This window comes from Mchenga conophoros, linkage group LG16 (assembly GCF_057382185.1).
Source record: "Mchenga conophoros isolate Kocher_MC1m ecotype Shallow Benthic linkage group LG16, M_conophoros_male_GT1.1, whole genome shotgun sequence".
Taxonomy (NCBI): domain Eukaryota; kingdom Metazoa; phylum Chordata; class Actinopteri; order Cichliformes; family Cichlidae; genus Mchenga; species Mchenga conophoros.
This window is the reverse complement of record NC_140541.1, coordinates 22417092-22434590: the sequence shown is the minus strand read 5'-3', so window position 1 is coordinate 22434590 and position 17499 is coordinate 22417092. Positions and strand designations below refer to the sequence as shown.

The 17499-nt window shown below is 41.1% G+C and overlaps 2 protein-coding genes across 2 annotated transcripts; both read right to left on the bottom strand.

Moving 5' to 3' along the window:
- Nucleotides 1-2377: 2377 nt before the first annotated feature.
- On the bottom strand, nt 2378-7994 carry casp10 (caspase 10, apoptosis-related cysteine peptidase). The gene is made up of 8 exons (XM_085249966.1): nt 7641-7994; nt 6590-6867; nt 6369-6474; nt 6028-6163; nt 4144-4238; nt 3803-3920; nt 3227-3725; nt 2378-3112 (listed from the first exon to the last, which is right to left on the bottom strand). The coding sequence occupies exons 2-8, from the start codon at nt 6862-6864 to the stop codon at nt 2935-2937; spliced, it is 1407 nt and encodes a 468-aa protein (XP_085106092.1). The 5' UTR covers nt 6865-6867; nt 7641-7994; the 3' UTR covers nt 2378-2934.
- Nucleotides 7995-8913: 919 nt separating this feature from the next.
- On the bottom strand, nt 8914-16492 carry LOC146556765 (protein FAM237A-like). Its single transcript, XM_085249965.1, has 3 exons — nt 16366-16492; nt 10644-11010; nt 8914-9235 (listed from the first exon to the last, which is right to left on the bottom strand). The coding sequence occupies exons 1-3, from the start codon at nt 16396-16398 to the stop codon at nt 9132-9134; spliced, it is 504 nt and encodes a 167-aa protein (XP_085106091.1). The 5' UTR covers nt 16399-16492; the 3' UTR covers nt 8914-9131.
- Between the last annotated feature and the right edge of the window lie 1007 nt (nt 16493-17499).

Below are 17499 nucleotides of genomic sequence, written 5' to 3'. Positions count from 1 at the left end.
GGACGGTCATAGAGAAATTGAGTTATTATATTTAAACCAAGAGAAATCTCATGAAAGAGCCCAAAGTAAGGAAACATACCAAACACCCAAAGCTTTAAGACAACTGAGCTTAAAGCTTTAAGCTTAAGGTTGTGTAAGACTGATATGACTGTCTACTGTTTTCCTAATAATGTTAGGCTGATATTTGTTAGATCAGTTTAGCTGGGTTCACTTTATTACCTTTTACAACTTGCAAATTCTAAAATTAAATAAAGCACACAGTAAAATGCCACATTTGGAAAATCGGAACAAAGGCTAATTCCACAATTATTCATAATTTTGGAAATTATATTCATTGGTGTATATTTCTTAGACCATATTTTTCTCATATATGTATTTAATGTAATTTTGTATGCATAGTGTATTGTGGTTTTATCTGAATGCTGTAAATCTTCATTGTGCATTGTGGATGTGAAACACCAACGAGGGACAAGGGTTTGGAAATTAGGGCGCATTTTGATTCACCACTGAAACACATGAAATTGCCTGTAGAAGCCAAAGTTGGTCAGGCCACACTGTTAGCTATGGTTGAATTTCATTCGATCCTGACCTCAACTCACCAGCTTGCCTCTATAGATGTACTTCTTGCTGACTTACTAAAGCAGGCAGCTTTTTTAATGTCAGGGGGTTGGTAAGTAGTTAGGAACCAGATTAAACCCATTTGCGTTTGTATTTTAAGTCCTTTTATAACTTTTACCCTGCAGTACTTTAAACTGGCTGACCATTTCAATGAGCAGGGGACACACTATTTCAGTTATAGTCTACAACTTGCTTAAATTGCTGTCATTCAAACACTCTGTCCATCCAGAAAGAGCTCCAGTGTGGGCTGAAAAGTTATGCAAATTCATAGTTACATTTAATTTTACCATAAACTCATATAATACACACCTAACATCCTAAAGGCAGTGCAGGGCAGGGAGACTGATCTGGGTGTCTGTCAGTCGGACACAAGCAAATCAGAGAAGCAGTTCAAGGGACTTGTATGGAGTCGACCTGAAGGTGGAGACAGAGGTTCAAGTGCAGGGTTTCTGCAGCTCAGACATGGTCAATAACAACAGGAAAGTCAAATCAAACCTACAAAAAACCCCACAGCCATGACTAGTACGAAAGTCATTCTTCGGGTTGTGTCATAGTTTATGTTTTGCCTTGTTTGTCTTTGTGCTCCTCCTTTCTGCTGTTCCCTGAAAATTTATTTTTGGAGGGGCAGACTTTGTTATATTTTGTTGTAATTCAGCCACCAAAGTTTTGACTTATCCTTTTACCCCCCAAAAACAATTAAAAAAAATAAAAATCATGCACTCACATAGCAACTTTCTCAGTGTGTTCCCTGGTCACGTCTCTGTAGAAGTTGCACTGGCAATCCCTGTCAGACCTAAACATCTACTATTACTTTCAGCACGTGAGCTGCTCAGCTCAACAAAGGAAATTACTGAATGCTAAGAATGTTCTCATGTTTTTGGCACTTTCAGTATATGGTTCAGTGTCTCCCGCTGCAGTCTGGTTCGATAAACAAGACTCAGAGTTAAAGTTGGTGTGCTGATCACTCCATTAGTGAGTGAAAATTGTTGCAATACACATAAATCTCTGTCATATGTTGAAGCCATTTGGAGACAAAACAAGCGAGTGAAGTCTGTCTAAACTGCGAAAGAGGAACTCTTATTTAGTAAATGTCTATGAGCTCTATGTTGCCATGGTAATGTTACCTGTAATATTTTTCATAGCAAAAAACTTCTGCAAGAAGTCGAGCATTTGGAGGGAGAAGCAACAAACAATGCAGTAAAAGGAGAAGGCGGTTGATTGACAAGTGTGACTGGTTGTTACATGGAAATATGGTTTCAACAGATTATCAGTATGTGGAAAATACTTGCGTGCTGAGGTGTTGCAGCGATAGGACGAACGTTTAGGCAGCCTGTCAGAGCAGGTACAGGAACAGAGTGAGGCCTTTCGCTCTGAGTCACACATTCTGTAGGCGTAGCTTTGTCACATTTTACTTTTAATTGTTGCAATTTTTGTTGTAGAGATTTGGACTCCCGATTATTAGACAAAGTCAAACGAGGCTAAATGTCAAAAGGTTCCTTTTAAATCTTAACACATTACTGACTACAAAATATACACAGTACACATCTAAAGCGTTAATGATTGCGGGAAAGGCAGCTGTGACTCACTGTCACGAGGTGGATGGATCACTAAGGAGGCTGACGTTACAAAGTTTCTTGTGTAAGGCAAGTCTTTAACCGTCACTGCGTTTTTGTCTTGTAAGGATGGGTGTGCGTTAGAATTACAGTGCTTGTTGACAAAACATTTTTATAAAGAAACTGAGAAGTATTTTTTAGTAGATTCTGTATTTTGATGTAATGCAGTATTCCTTGATTCACTTTTCACTTACAACAGTTAATTAGGAAAGTAACAAAACGGGGTAAAGTTTGTTTGCTTGTTTTTTAAAGAATGAACAATATTAATTACTCTGGTTACATTTCAATCAATTCTGGCACGGCTCCATATGGAGCTGTGCCAGCAGACTGGCTGCCAACAGACATGACATCCAATTGCAGACTCCACTGCAAGGCTTCATTCATTAGCATCAATGGATAAGCTCTATGGCACTTAGAGAATGTTGTTATAATCCAACACTAACAGCAGAATTAACATTTAACTCTTAAAAACATCCTGATCAAGAGCATGTTAGCATAAGTAGTATATGTTACCACGGAGACCTGGTGAGGTTATTGAGAGCCACATTTATTAAGAACATTAATCCTGATCACAGAGGACTAAAATTCAAAATATTCTACACAAAACTGCATTAAAAATATTTTGATAGAAAACTTCTGCATTTCAACAAATTGTTGCATTTAATTCTTGATCTGCATCCACAGCTCTGAAGTAACGTAAAAATCAAGAATTTGACGATGCTTTGTGAATAGATGGAGTAGGGACGTTGGGAACCGGAAACACCACCTTCTTCCTGAGTGAGAAGGCTGGCTGAGGCATCTGCTTTCTTTGACCATACTGATCACTCTTCTTGCTAACATCTGCATTCACTTTTGTCAGGATTGACATGAGATCAAACTCCCTAGGAAAAATAAGACACAGGGTGAGCTAATGTACAGCATTTTTGTAAAAAAGCATTCTTCTTCATTTTAAAAAAAAATTTTTTTTATTATATTTGATATTTTGGTTCACTAACCTGGGCACCATCTGAACAAGGTTTTGGCACAAAGACTGAATAAACCAGGTGCCATTGGTTCTCTCTCTGAAGGAAACATGAAAAGGAACTGTGGCCATTCCCAGCAGGAAATCTGCACTATTTGGGATACCCTGTTTAGCCTTTATAGCATCAGTCCAATGAAAGCTGTATGCAGAGCTATCAGATTCAATGAAGACAGCTTGCTGCTCGTTGTTTCCCTGGCAGGCCTGGATGAAAAACAGCTTGGGCTTGCCCACTAAAGACGGGCAATTTAATCCATTGAAAAGGTCCGTCAAATCACTGATCTTGACAGTGGATCCATCCACACCGTACACGCTGCCTTCCACACCATGACTCAGAACACAGCACACTACGCAGTCAAACCGACTGTGGTCTCTTTTGCCAAGCTCCTTGAACACAGAGAGCATCTGGTTCGTGTCACAGTCATGGTGGCTCTCCACTTTAAAGCCGAGCCACTGAAACACACTCTGCAGACATTCTGGAAGAAACAGACGATCTAAGGATGATGCAGGACCACAAACATGAAGCGTATATTGACTGCCAAAATTTGCTTACTTTGATCCACTTCAGTTCCTTCCCGTTTCCTTAGTTGGCTGGACTTACTGAAGTTATCGTTGTTAACAATTAAACAGATGCCCCTCTTTTCAGATGTCATGGGATATGTTCCCAAGCCCTACAGAGATAAATGACACAGATTACAGGGAAGACATGATTCAGTGCATTACTTGTAAACTTCTATTTGATCCACAAGTTAAACTCTGGAATGAAAACTAAGTATACAAAGGGAAGAATGATCCGCCTGGAGGGCTCCAGCTCAAATTAAATGTAGTGCCAGGGCCGTAACCAGTGATTACGATTTAAGCATGTCACATATATAAGAAAAAAAATACACACACCTCATCTTGTGTGTTTGTAGATGGCGATATCGGCATGGTGACGGACTCCTTTTCTTGAGTTGATATAGCATCAGTTGTCATAACAGGACAGGTGACTGCAAAGAAGGGCAATAATTGTGGGGGGAACAATTATATTTCAAGGTTTTAAACGTCTGGTATTATTTCACAAAAAGCTAAACAAGAGTTTAGCTATTGTTTGAATCACGACTGCTCGTCTCAGTGCTTAACCCATTCGATTCAGTTTAATTTATACAGTGCTATGTCAAAACAACAGTTGCCTCAAGGCCCTTTATATTCTAAGGTAAAAGGTTTTGCGACAGGGAAGGAAAAACTCCCTTTTAACAGGAAAAAACCTCCAGCAGATTTAGGCTCAGGGAGGGGCGGCCATCTGCCGCAACCAGTTGTGGGTGAGGGGATGAAGATACCAAAGACATGCTGTGGAAGAGAGACACTGTTTATGTGACTGACGCTCTTTTTTTTTTTTTATCTCCCCATAAGAGGAATGCAGGAAAGTCAAATTCAAAGATCATTAAAAATGATTTCAAAACAAATCTTTGACTAATTCCTGACTGAAGCTAATGATTCTAACAAACTGATTTAGAGTATTAAATGACTTTGCTTGTATTCGTATGCAATAGTGATACAAAAATAACCTAAGTAAATTTTGATAGACTTAAAAAAAACAAAAAAACAACCCATAATAGTAGTGTTTCAAACTGTAAGCTTAAGACAAATTTGAAGCCCGCTTCGAACCAGATATGGCTATCCAAGCATCTAAATGGAATGCAAAAGGAAATATGACTTTTACAGTTAGCTGGTTTTCCAAATGGGCCCCTCCCCACTAAAGATCGACAATTGCCCTGATAAGGATCAGAGCAAACAGAGTCCTAGCTTCGCTCTAGTAAAAACATAAACAAAAAACAGAACCATTAATAAGATGGAATGTGACTGTAAAGTGAAGTGAAGATAAGACACAGCACCCTCTATTTAAAGCAAATGGTCAAAGTGCATGCCTGCCCTGCTTTAAGGCTATGGTTACATAAACTTTACTTATGTCTTTTCACAGGCATAAAGTCATAAAGCACTGTACAACAGTTAATAGAATGGAAAAAACAAACAACCTGAAAAAGCAACCTGTCAGAACAGAACAAAAATAATGAAATAAGATAATAATATTAATAAAAAGAGAATGTCAACAGAAGGCCTGGCTAAACAGGAAAATTTCAACAGAAGGTTTTGACTCTTCAGAGTCGCAGAGAGAAACGTAGCTGAAGTGGTAAACTGCTCCAGAGTCTTGGTGTCACAAACTGAAAGCCTCTGTCTGCAAATGAACACTGTGAGAAATAAGATGTTACAGTGAAGAATAAAATATTACAGCTGCATTTAATCATTTATTCCAGGGTTAGTGTTTTGGTCCATCTTCCTCCCCTCACCCTGTTGGCATCAGACAGCCGCCCCTCTCTGAGCTTCTGCTGGAGGTTTCTTAATTCAGACGTTAAAAATAACTTTTTCCCTTCCTGCCATCACCATGTGCTGCTCATACGAGGTTGTGTGATGTGATCGTTTACGTTCATTTCCTTATTATGTAGGATGTTTACCTTACAATACAAAGCGCCGTGAGGCAACTCTTGTTGTGAGTTGTAGAATAACAATGGACCTAGAATTGAACCTTGTGGAATCCCACAGATTAGAGGACCTGTGTTTTTGTCCCAACAGAAAAGTAATCTAATTACCTCAGCATAATTAAAATAGAAAAGAATAGAACTTTGTTTCTTTTCCATCTTTACTTACAAAAAAAGTAACCAGAATGGCAAATAGACTCAAAAATAAAATCAAATGAAACTGAAATTACATTCAGCAAGAGACGTTTTGTGAATAGCTTACCTCGCCGTTTTTTAAACTGGTTGATCTTAGCATTCAGCATGGGACACACCTCCCTCACTATGGTCTCCAGGGTGTTTAGATTACTTTCGCTAAGGTGGTCCATGCGCTCCATCTCCAAGAAGACTTCCAGTGTAGTCTGAAAATGACACAAGGTCTTTGCACTGATGGAAAAATGAAGTGTATGTGCGGAAGTTCTGCAGGTTTGTTCAAAGGAAAATGTGACAACGTATGGCAGGCGATGCTACGGGTAACAAGTACACATACATAACACATTGTTATAAAGAAGGACTAGAATGAAATATTATGGGCTACATTTACCACATTTCTGAAGGCGCACTTACAATATGTTCCCCCAGTTTTCTACGTGGGATCATCGTGTTTAACAAGAACTTCACTTCTCTCAGATCACCATCAGTAATTTCTTCAGAGAGGCTGTAAAGAAGCTTCCTGGAATTACGGAAAAACATTTGATAGAAATAGCTTTACAGATTAAAATTTATTTTTCAATGTAAACCTAAATCAGAAAAACGAAACAGTACGAAGCGAAACATGAACGGCATACCTGTAGGGAGAAATAAAGCTCGTTGTTGTATGTGGAGCGAGACAGAGATCCCGGATCAGGGCATGATGTTCAGTAGTGACCAGAAGCTCGGTCAGGAGCTGTGGGTTCTCAGGTGAGAGATGGTCTTGTTTCATCAGGCAGGAGAAGAGCTCACTGGCCGTTTCCACCTTGTTTGGCTTTTGGTCCAGGAGGTCAGTGCAAAGAAAGACCAAGGCTTTCACTTCATCTTTAGACAGTGCCTTACCCACCTTTAGCAACAAATTTTGGAATTCCATTTCCTGTATTTAAAACAAAGTACAAGACTTTCAGAAACCAGAAATTTAAATATGTAGCCTAGGTCTGTTGTTTAACTATGCAAAGTGGTCACATCATGCAAATTGCTCCTTGGAGAAATGACTCAAAAATAGTCATTTCAATAATACTTTTTTGCATTCTAGATGATTTTACGTCTCTTACGAAAAGGCAAATAAATAGGGCTGTCTTGATGTTGTACGTTTTCTCCGTTATTATTATTATTATTATAGCATGTCTAGAATATCTTATTTGATGTCTAGAATACAAAATTGATGTATCTATAACTCAACGAAAGCTGCCCCTTACTACCAACTGCGCCTCATAATTCCAGCTGACCATGTCCATCCACCCCTTTATGACCCCAGTATATCTATCCTCTGATGGTTGCGTCCAGCGGGATATTACACCATGTCACAAACATCAAATCATCTCAAGGTGGTTTCCTGAACATGACAATGAACTCGTGTCACTGAAAAGCCCTCCACAGACATCTTAATCCAACAGAGCACCTTTGAGAGGTGGTGGAAGTGGAGATCCATATCATCGGTGTGAAGCTGAGAAACCTGCAGCAACTGTGTGATGCCATCATGTCATGTCGTTTTAACCTTATTGAATAACATGGTAACACGCAGAGTTTACTGTATTCTCATTTTTCAGTTAGTCTTATGTCCCGGAAAATACATTGCATAACTTCAGCACACTTAAAGGTAACCCATGGTAGCCATCTGTGCTCAAACACCATCTCGTGCAGAGGTACCTGTATGGACACGCGTTGACAGCTTGTCTGAAGGACGACGACGACGATACTGGTTGTTTATGTCCACATACTTCAAGCGTACTTCATGTTGTCGGTGGCTGCTGAAAAATGGTTTAACTCGCCATCGAGAACGTCACAGACTTCGTAGAGCAACTTTTCAGTAGTTAAAGTAAGTCCAGGCGAGTAAGCAGGAATCGAAAGTGAAAGAGAGTCTGCCGCATCGACAAGCTAGTTACTGTGCGGATCACTTAAATGTAAAGGTGAAAATATAGCAACCTGTTTTCACTCAGTGGGATGTGTACTCCAACCTGCCATTATGTCAACAACTACCTGTGTGACGCACGTGGCCTCGATCGGGAATCACCTCTGCGTAAGCCTGGAGTCATGTCTGGGCAAGTCCCCGACGAGGCAGGTTAATAATAAATCTAGATTGAGTAACTATAAAGTCTGTAGACTAATAAAAGAAAAGTGCTCACTCCTGTTTACTTTCAAAATATTATGATCACTGAAACATCAAACTCTGCCTTGTGTCTGCTAACAGGATTTCTTTTATACCCATAAAAGACAAATCTGTGTTGCTTTCATCGTTCATTTCCTAATGAATTCTCTGGAAAAATGTAGTTTTGAAGTCCATTTTTTGTTACAGAAGCTCACCCAAAGCACTTTACAGGCATACTCAATTTAGGCCTCCAGTAATCCAATTACACATAATAAGACTCAGACATACGATGATTCAGATGTGTTGTGTTTACTTGGTCCTTAAGACAACTCTAAAACAGTGGCTCTCTTCAAACCCAAACTAGTTGTCTAATGGCAGAAACATTCTCACTCCCATGTTCCAGCTGCTTATATTCTACATGTCCTCCATTTCACCTGGCAGAAAAACCTCAGATCAAATTAGTGAGCAGTTTGAGTTTGGAGGAAATTCTGCTTAAATGTAGATCAAATCGCATTTCTTGTGAAGTTAGAGTCTGACAGCCAGGTTTTATTTGCTGACTGATTTATTTTGACATTCAGGGAATTACAGCTCACAGCAGTGAAAAAGCATTTCTGCCTAAAATGAACAATCGGGCACTACTATTCTGATGAAAAGACAGCCCAAACATTATAACAAAATCACAACTCTTGATATGAACAGTACATCAGACAAGATTCAAATCTTAATTCAAAATAATAATTTTAATAATAATTAAAAATTAAAACTGCATAATCATAGCGGCATGATTTGAGATTGATAAAAACAAGCTGTAGTCATTAAAAGGGTGTGGGGTAAAATTTTATGTTGCCAAATTTTTTTCGCTTTGAAGTGTTGGATAACAAAGCTCAGTGTCCTAAAAGTAATGAGGTCTCACCTCCATTCATGTTTACATAAACCAGATCCTATAAGTAAAAGTCACTTTAAGAAAAATCGAGTTTTTCTTCTGGGAAAGAATGTTTATAAAAAGCTATCTACTTTGAATTATCCTTAATCTTTTCTAGTAGTTGTGCGTTTTATTTTGGCTCTGTCTTCAGGGTCTTGATTTGCCCTCTACGTCTCACTCTCACATGGAGCCACGCGTGGGACTTTGCTCCTGAGCGGTTGAATCTGAAGGATTCTGAAGGAAGGGGGAAAAAAAGACAGAAAAAATGCTAAGCATGTTACAAAATTCATGGGGCAGTAGATGCTTGTATCAAAAGTCAATTGCATAAAAAAAAAAATAGACATTTAAGTCAAAAAGCATTGGTTTAAAGCTTTCAGTGCAAGAGATGCAGTAACTATGGCACTTTGGCTCCACATTTGACGCTTCACTAAACAGCTAAAATGAAACAACAGAGAAAAGCCTGCAGTGAGAAGAGTGATAATGGGGTCCTGTGACTGACCAGAAAGCTAAAAAGAGAGGAAAGCAGAGACCAGGCAGCCACAGGGAGCCGTTGTAGTGAACCGAGTAGGGAATGGGTGTGTAAAGCTTTGCAAAGGTTGAATCCCAGCTACAGTCAGATGCAGGAGCTGCAACAAGGTATAAAGATGCCCAGATGGTTAGGAAAGGATAAATCCAGTTGATTTTTATAAAGGAGAAATTAATCGGGATTAGCAACGATTGTTATGTCCCAAGACTAGGGTTGCTAACCGTCCCTTGAAAAACGGGATTGTTCCGTATTTAGAAACAAAAGTATTGAGCTGAAAAAGGGACGCACTTTGTCAAATGGTTAAAAAAATAATTTCACACAAAAACAAGAGCTAAAAAATTCCCCACACTGGGAAGGGTGAAGACAATCGGGTCGCCCAGCCCTGGCCATGAGGTGTCCCTTATTTATTTTTCAGGGAGTTGGCAACCCTACCCAAGACACTTCCCCCTAGGATGATTCCCAGGTTTCTTGCCATCCCAGCTGGCACCACCACCACCTCATTGTTAGTGACCTGTTCTCTGTGAGAGGACACTTACTCAGCTCTTTCCAGGGTAAAAATCTAATGTTCATTTCTCCCTTTAAGTTTCACCCTGTGCTGTCGGTGTATGACAACTTTAAGTAGAAAAAGACACCTCGTGTGAAGGAAGAGTCACAGTGAAACAGACTTCAACACAGCAGAGCTGCTATCCAACAGGTTCCAGACGCTGTGGATGTTATTACAGTCAGCATCCCCACTGTGAAGCTTCCGATTACCTGTGTGGTTTTCTCCTGCTCAACAACAAAGCTCTGGTTGTCTGTACCACAGTTGTCTCCCCCATCATCTATTAAGAGAACATGTAAGCGAGTCTCACTGCAGGGGAGAAGAGGTTTGACAGAATTCATACGTCGACATTTACTGAATGAAGGTGTACAGCCACACCTAATCAATTATAAATGCATGAGGAGCATTTTAAGGAATGAAAAACTACATTTGATAACTGCAGGTGAGTCGTGGACTTTAATCTTCAATTCTCCAGTATAAATACAATTTAATATTAATTTTTCTTTTATTGTAAAGAAACTAAATGATCCTACTTATTTGTCTTTGCAAGGAGAAGTGTGTGGTTGAGTACTCACTGTCAGTAATGAGGGACTGGACAGCAGTTATGTGTCGACGGCCCAGCCCATGACTCCTGGACACAATGCAATTTAGATAGATGTCCCAGAAGACTTGGGCCAGGTCCCAGAACAGTGCAGTGTGTTTGCTGTTGTTTGAAGCCCTGAGTGACTCCATGAGGTCCCAGAAGGCAGGCACTGTGTCAGCAATCCTCGGAGAGCGCATCTCCAGCAGCAGAGCCGAGGACGCCTCCCAGCATTGCGGATTGCCCCGATGGGCCTTCAGGGGGTCCACCTGACCTGGCTTCTGACCTTGCAGTGGCACGGCGCACATACAGGTCAGTATGAACACTGTGGCTATGCCCATGTTATTTAGCACCAGGACCATCTGCAAAAGAGCACAGAGCAGCTTTTGTATTAGATTGGAGGTTTTGCATATTTAAAATATTAAGAGCAGTCATAAACACTTTCGCACAGCATATTTGAATATGCTACATTTGCAAGTGTTCAAGCTTTACTTTGACCATTTGTTTTTCTGGCAAATAAAAACGTACTTTTTGGGTTTATTATTCATTTTACACTCCTCGGATCTTTAAATAAATTAAAAACAAAAGAAAAAACTGGAAACCATTACAATATTGTACTTAAAGCCTTGGTATTCAGCCCAGCTTTATCAATAAGTGTTGATGGGGGTTTAATAAATATGTTTGGTCTTAACTGACGCCAACGCTTCCCTCCTTTTTATGCAGTGTTAGACGAACGCTTGTCATGTTTATTGACATTTCTTAATATTAAACTTGGTTCATTTCCAGTCTTTGCTAAAGTTTTCACTATGGCTTGCATTCTTTGTCGCTTTCAAATCTTTGGCATCAGAAGAAAAACTGCAGCTGGCTCTTTTAAAATAAAAGGAATGAATAATTAAGCGAATTGTGATGACAGTCTGCTTTTAGCTCAGCTGCAGGGGAAGAGGAAGTTTAGAGAGCAGTGCAGTTGACACACTAGTGAAGTCTCACCTTTATTCAGTAGCATGCTGGAACCTGTGAGGACGAACACCTGCAGCTGTTGCATGTCATACTGAAATTTTGTTTAGAGAAAGCACGGCCTGAAAACCTGCTGTGCACAGTTTGTGATGTCCAGTGTGTTTCCTAGAAAATAAAGTCAGTAGTGCTGAAGCTTTAGATTTAGGTAGACTCATGGGCAGAGGAGTCGTTTGCTGCCAAACTATTGGAGAATGAATTTTAATTTTTGTAAAACAGCACTGACAGGACCTAACTAAGAAGTGCTTTTAATACTCAAGAAGCAGAAATCTGGTTGAGATTTTCTTTCAAAATGTATCATTGGTGCAACTAACTTTGTGTACCCCAGTACTTTTCCTCAATCGACTCATACTTTGATATGACACAAAATACTGAAAATGTTAATAACTCCTCGTTTGAGTGATCCCATACATTTTTACATAATATTCTAACTACAGTAAGCAATAAAATATAAATGTGTAGAAACAAGACTTTTAAAAAAAAATTTACATACATTTTTTAGAAGGAATTAAATAAAGCTTTATGTTTATTAATCAATTAGCTTTAGAATAATTGTCTGTTGAGTGATATGCATGTATACGGAGTGGAAAAAAGGTTACTAAAGAAAATCCAATCTAGTTTGTGGCTTCAGTAAAGAAAAAAAAAGTTTTTTAAAAGTATTACACAAAGACAGATTAGCCGTTTTAGATATTTTTAACAATAATCATTTATCCAGAAAAACAAGTACAGAATAGCTTTAGTGAAGTATAACTTAAGGTGATACATATGATTAAAAAAAAAATCCACACTTTAAATGCCACGTTCATGCCGCTTGTGATGGAGGCATTACGAGAACCTTTTTCTGTAATATTTAAGATGCGATAACTGAAACTAAAGCCTTATTAGCTCCCATTATATTTTTCCCTATTCAGTTTTAAAGATCAGCTCTCCAAATCCAAACACTAGGCCTAGAAAGGTCTTGCTCTGCCTAAAAATCCAAACCTAAAAAAATTATTGTTAAATAAAATATTGTACTTACCACTTAAAGCCTTGGTAGTCAGCCCAGCTTAAGCGTTGATGTGGGTTTGGTAAATATCAGGTTGGTCTTAAGTGACGTTAGTGCCTCCCTCCTTTGCGTGCAGCGTTAGTCTAACGCTTGTCACAATTATCAATCACCTTTTTTCTAAGCATCATTTCTGCAGATGAACAGTGGCAGTTTAATATTAAACAATTCTGAAATTATCAATTCTCTTGATCACATTCAGGGAAGCATGGGAGCTTAATTTAGAAATATTTGCTATCGTTTATTGCATAGTTACATAGTAATGTGGTTATTTGGCTGATGACTGTTGCTGTATATACAAAATGTGTAAGAACTACAAAAGGAAACTGCTGAAATGCAATTTAAAAAGGCAAGATATTATAATTCAGTGGGAGGTTATTGATGTTTAATGCGCATGTACTGTAACGGAAAGGACATTTATAATGATTCTGCACCCTGATGCTGGTTATGTGGAGACAGAAGCTACTAACTCATCATAATACTTGAGTTAACTGTCTAATGTTAGTTTTTTAAAAACCAAGCAATTTTAGTACAAGAATGTTCAGGGGAAGTTGCAGTTTACTTCCTGTCCACCTGCAGCAGACTGACCACACTTCAAAGATTTAATATATTTTGCTTACTGCACAAGTTTAGTTCAAACTAAGAAGAAAACATGAGCAACCAGATCTCAGAAACTTTGCAGCTTCTGCCAACTGTGAAAAACTTGAAGACCAGTCATCAAGAGTGGTGAACGAGTTACGTTTCTATGCTTTTACTGAAATGTCACAAGCATACCTGATCTCAAATGCAATTACTTTCACAGTGAGAAGCCAACACTAAATGTCCTGGGTGGGTTTCTTACTCATTCATCCTTTTCATGATGTAAAGAAGTAGACTTTACAACAGTTTTACTGCAAAGGCTAAATTATAACTTTTAAACAAATACCATTTTCATATTCATACAAGAAATGTATTGTTAGGATACTTCTACACAGGAAGAGATGCAGCGGAGTGAAAATCATCATCATTATGAGAAATTACGTGAATCATGAATACTTCTACAAACCGGCAGGGAACATTTGAGTGACTGCATGTTCGACATTATGGTATACACACCGGGGTCCCTCAAGGGGACCGTGTGGTCTCCCAGCAATATGGATCCAGGCACAAAAATCCCAAGATTCAGACTCTAGTTCACTCACTTTCAAATATTTCATTTCTCTAATGGAACCACAAGGGACTGCACTCAGTAAAGGATTTATTCATCAACAAGGTTTTTCCCACATTCCGGCAACTGCAAGAAAAATTTGACTTGCACAGTAATGACTTTTTCTTTTTTTTTTCTTTTTTTTTTTTTTTTTTTGCTTTTTTAAATGACATCAGAAACAGCAGTATGCGACATTACGTGATGGCAGAGCTTCAGTTCATCCTTTGTCATTTTTTTTTTTTTTTTTTTTTTTAATAAATAGGACAGGGGGAATGAATGAGAGAAAGAGGGGGAGAGAAAGAAAGAAAACCAAAGGGGAGAAGAGACGGTGAGAAGGGGGGGGAAGAGAGAGAAAAAATAAAAAAAAGAACTCCTGGGTCACCTGTATGGAGAAAAAAAAAAAACAAACAAACAAAAACAAACAGAGGAGACAGCAAACAACAAAGAGCAACATAATAATAGAGAAAACAAAGCACCATCACAATAAACTAGCTAGTCATAGATATCAATATTTACTAAGTAATAAACGATATTGTGCAGCACGCAAGATAGACAGCGCACAGTGTGCTTTGAGGCAGCAGCCAAGAAAGCTTTAGTCCGCGTCTGTGAATACCCATGTGTGCATACCTGTGTGGATCAGCATGCTTGCATTCCAAAGGTTTCTCCATGTAATGATCTGCTAGGGAGTGTGGGGGGGCCACAGCCCCGTCCTCCAGGGTGTGAAGCGGGTATGGAGGAGATCAAAACTCCAGACATCCAGAGGCCCCCAGAACACAAGAGACCATGGAAGACCAACAGAGGGGCAGCCGCGCCACTGTCCCAGTAAGAGCTGAGGAGAGTCCCAGATGAGGGCTCGCCCAGCAGCCGCGGAGCAGAAGTCAGGGGGAGTTGCAGTGACGCGCCCGTGAGCTCCGCCGGCCCCCAGCTGCGCCTGAGTGACCGAGCCCTAGGCCGAGAGGCTGGGGGCACCCCACCTCCAAAGGGGCCCGAGCGAGCCCCAGGCCCCGACAGGCGGCCGCCAAGGAGTGAGCCGGTGTGTACCCGGACGCCCACCCCCAGACACAAAGAACCACCAACACACCGACACCTGAGGGAGTCCGCCACCGGCAGGGGAAGTGGTGGTGGGTGGAGATAGGCCTCCAAACCTTGGAGGGCCTGAGGTGTCCCCAGAGAGGTGGCGTCTGATACCCAACCTGACATATAGACACAGACATACAGGCACACACAGACACAAACATCCATTCCCACCCTCATGCTCTCATATGCACTCACTCCACACTCAACCAACGTGGAGACAGACATAAAGAGACGCTGTACACACAATCACACTCCCCAAGCGTACTCTACAAACCGGGTCTAGGTACCCTTGCCCCTGGAGGGGGGAATTGCACCCAGACCCAGGTGGTGTTACCCTTTTCCCTGCGGTGGGGAGAGGCAGACCACCCCGACTCCGCAGCAGCAGGGAGGCCCCACACCCCAGACCGCAGTCGGACGGCCAACTCCTCCTACTAGCCCTCCCGCTCCAGCAGGCCGCAGAGAATGGGGGTGGGAGAAGACTCCAAACCTCCCTCCACCCGCTCATTGTAGTGTTGATGCATATGTGTTCTAAGGTGCAATTAAAACCCAGGAGGGCATGGAGCTACCTGCCAAGGAGCAGCAGGTAAGCGCATAGTCCCTCCTGCTAACCCTCAATGACTAAGTGTATTTAAAATTGAGAGGTGGGCAACGACGTCAGGGGTGAGGTATACACCCTGATGGTGATTTGGACTCCGTGATTGTGCCCACCCCCAAGATCCTATATGTATGTGTAATGAGAGTGTGAATAATGTGAATGTCTAAGTTGTGGGATAAAATTGAGGCAGAGGCAGCCAGAAGGGGACGGGGGGGGGGGGGGGGGGGGGGTAGCCTCCTCTGCACCCTGGTGACATACCCCACTCCAAGGCCCTGCATGTGTGGGTGGTTGTGGAGGAGCGGGAAGAGGGAGGCAGCTGGAGATGGGGAGGGAAGGAAGGGGGGGGCAGGTAACCCCTCCCTGGGGCCAGCTCCCCCGCTGACCCCAGTAGGCACTCCCACCCTCCGCGACCCGCCAGGGAAGGGGGGCCCAGGCCCATCAGACCGGGGCCCAGTGCAGTAGCGCCCCCCGGCTCCACAGAGCCCTGGACAGTCCACCCAACCCCACCACAGAGAAAACTGCACCCACCCCACCAACCACACATCTTCCAGACTACATAAGACGGTAAACGCCCAGGCTGAGATCTTCCTCTACCTCTCCTGTATCTCCCCCTCCTGCAGAGAGTTCCTGAGAGAAGAAAGCTCCTGCAAGATGTGACCATCCCCCCCACCAGTTGAAGAGCCCCCCAGGCGGCTCGATGCACCGGCGGCACCCTGCTCCAGGGCCGGGCCCCCATGCACCCACCCGCCCACAACCCCGGCAACACACCAACCAGGACCCGAGTAATGACTTTTTCAAATACTTACAGATCGGAAGCTTTGTAGGGAGGCTTTTTCCATCTTTTCCAGATCGGCCCCCAGACTCTGCCTTAGATAACTTATTTCAGTTTGATCCACTCAAGAAAGGACTAATAACAAAAATTCACAACGCATTGTCACAACTGGATGGAATTATCACACTTGACTATCTGAGAGAGGCCTGGCAGTGTGACCTTGGTACGAGAATTCCAGACAATCAATGGACAAAAGCCCAGGAAAATGTACACTCTTCCTCTGTTTGCATTCGTCATGGACTCTTACAGTTTAAAGTGCTACATAGACTCCATGTATCAAAGTTGAAACTGTCAAAAATGTTCCCCAATGTAAACTCGTCCTGCGAAAGATGTAAACAGCAACCTGCTTCACTGGCGCATATGTTTTGGAATTGTTCCTGTATAGCAACATATTGGAATAATGTCTTTCATATCTTGTCTAAAATTCTTTTTAAAAAAACTTAAGCCAGACCCAATCTGTGCTTTATTTGGAGTGAAGCCGGTTGTTGTAGACCTATCAGCCACCCAAAATAATGTGATACGTTTTGTGATGCTGCTGGCACGCCGTTTGATTCTACTAAATTGGAAACAAAAGGTGCCTCCTACCACATCAGCGTTAACACAAGGTGTATTGAGACACTTGCAGCTGGAAAGAATTAAACTCCTACTAAAGGGGAGGTTGGAGGAATTCCATTCAACCTGGCAACCTTTTATAGATCTCTTCAATACTGTACAGATATAAATGATCACTGAGCCTCATTGGTAGTTCGATAAATAGCATCCTCTGTCCAACGTTCTTTTGTTGTTGTTTTTTTTGTTTTGTTTTTACTTTAATTCTTATTGTATATATGTAATCAGTTATATTTGAATCTTAGTTGCCTTTATGATAAAGAACACTGGAAAACCAAATAAAGAGATTTGAGAGAAAGAAAAAAAATACACTTTATGGTTGATGACAGGCTCATGTTACAGTAGGTCTGCATTGTTTTGTATTAATCACTTTTGTCACTTGAGTTTCCTGTCAAAGTCCTTCCCAGATTAATAAAAAACAGATTCACGTCTACCTGAGCTTGACGCATGACAAACAGACGACCTGACGACGATGATGAACAAAGGGACCCTAACACAA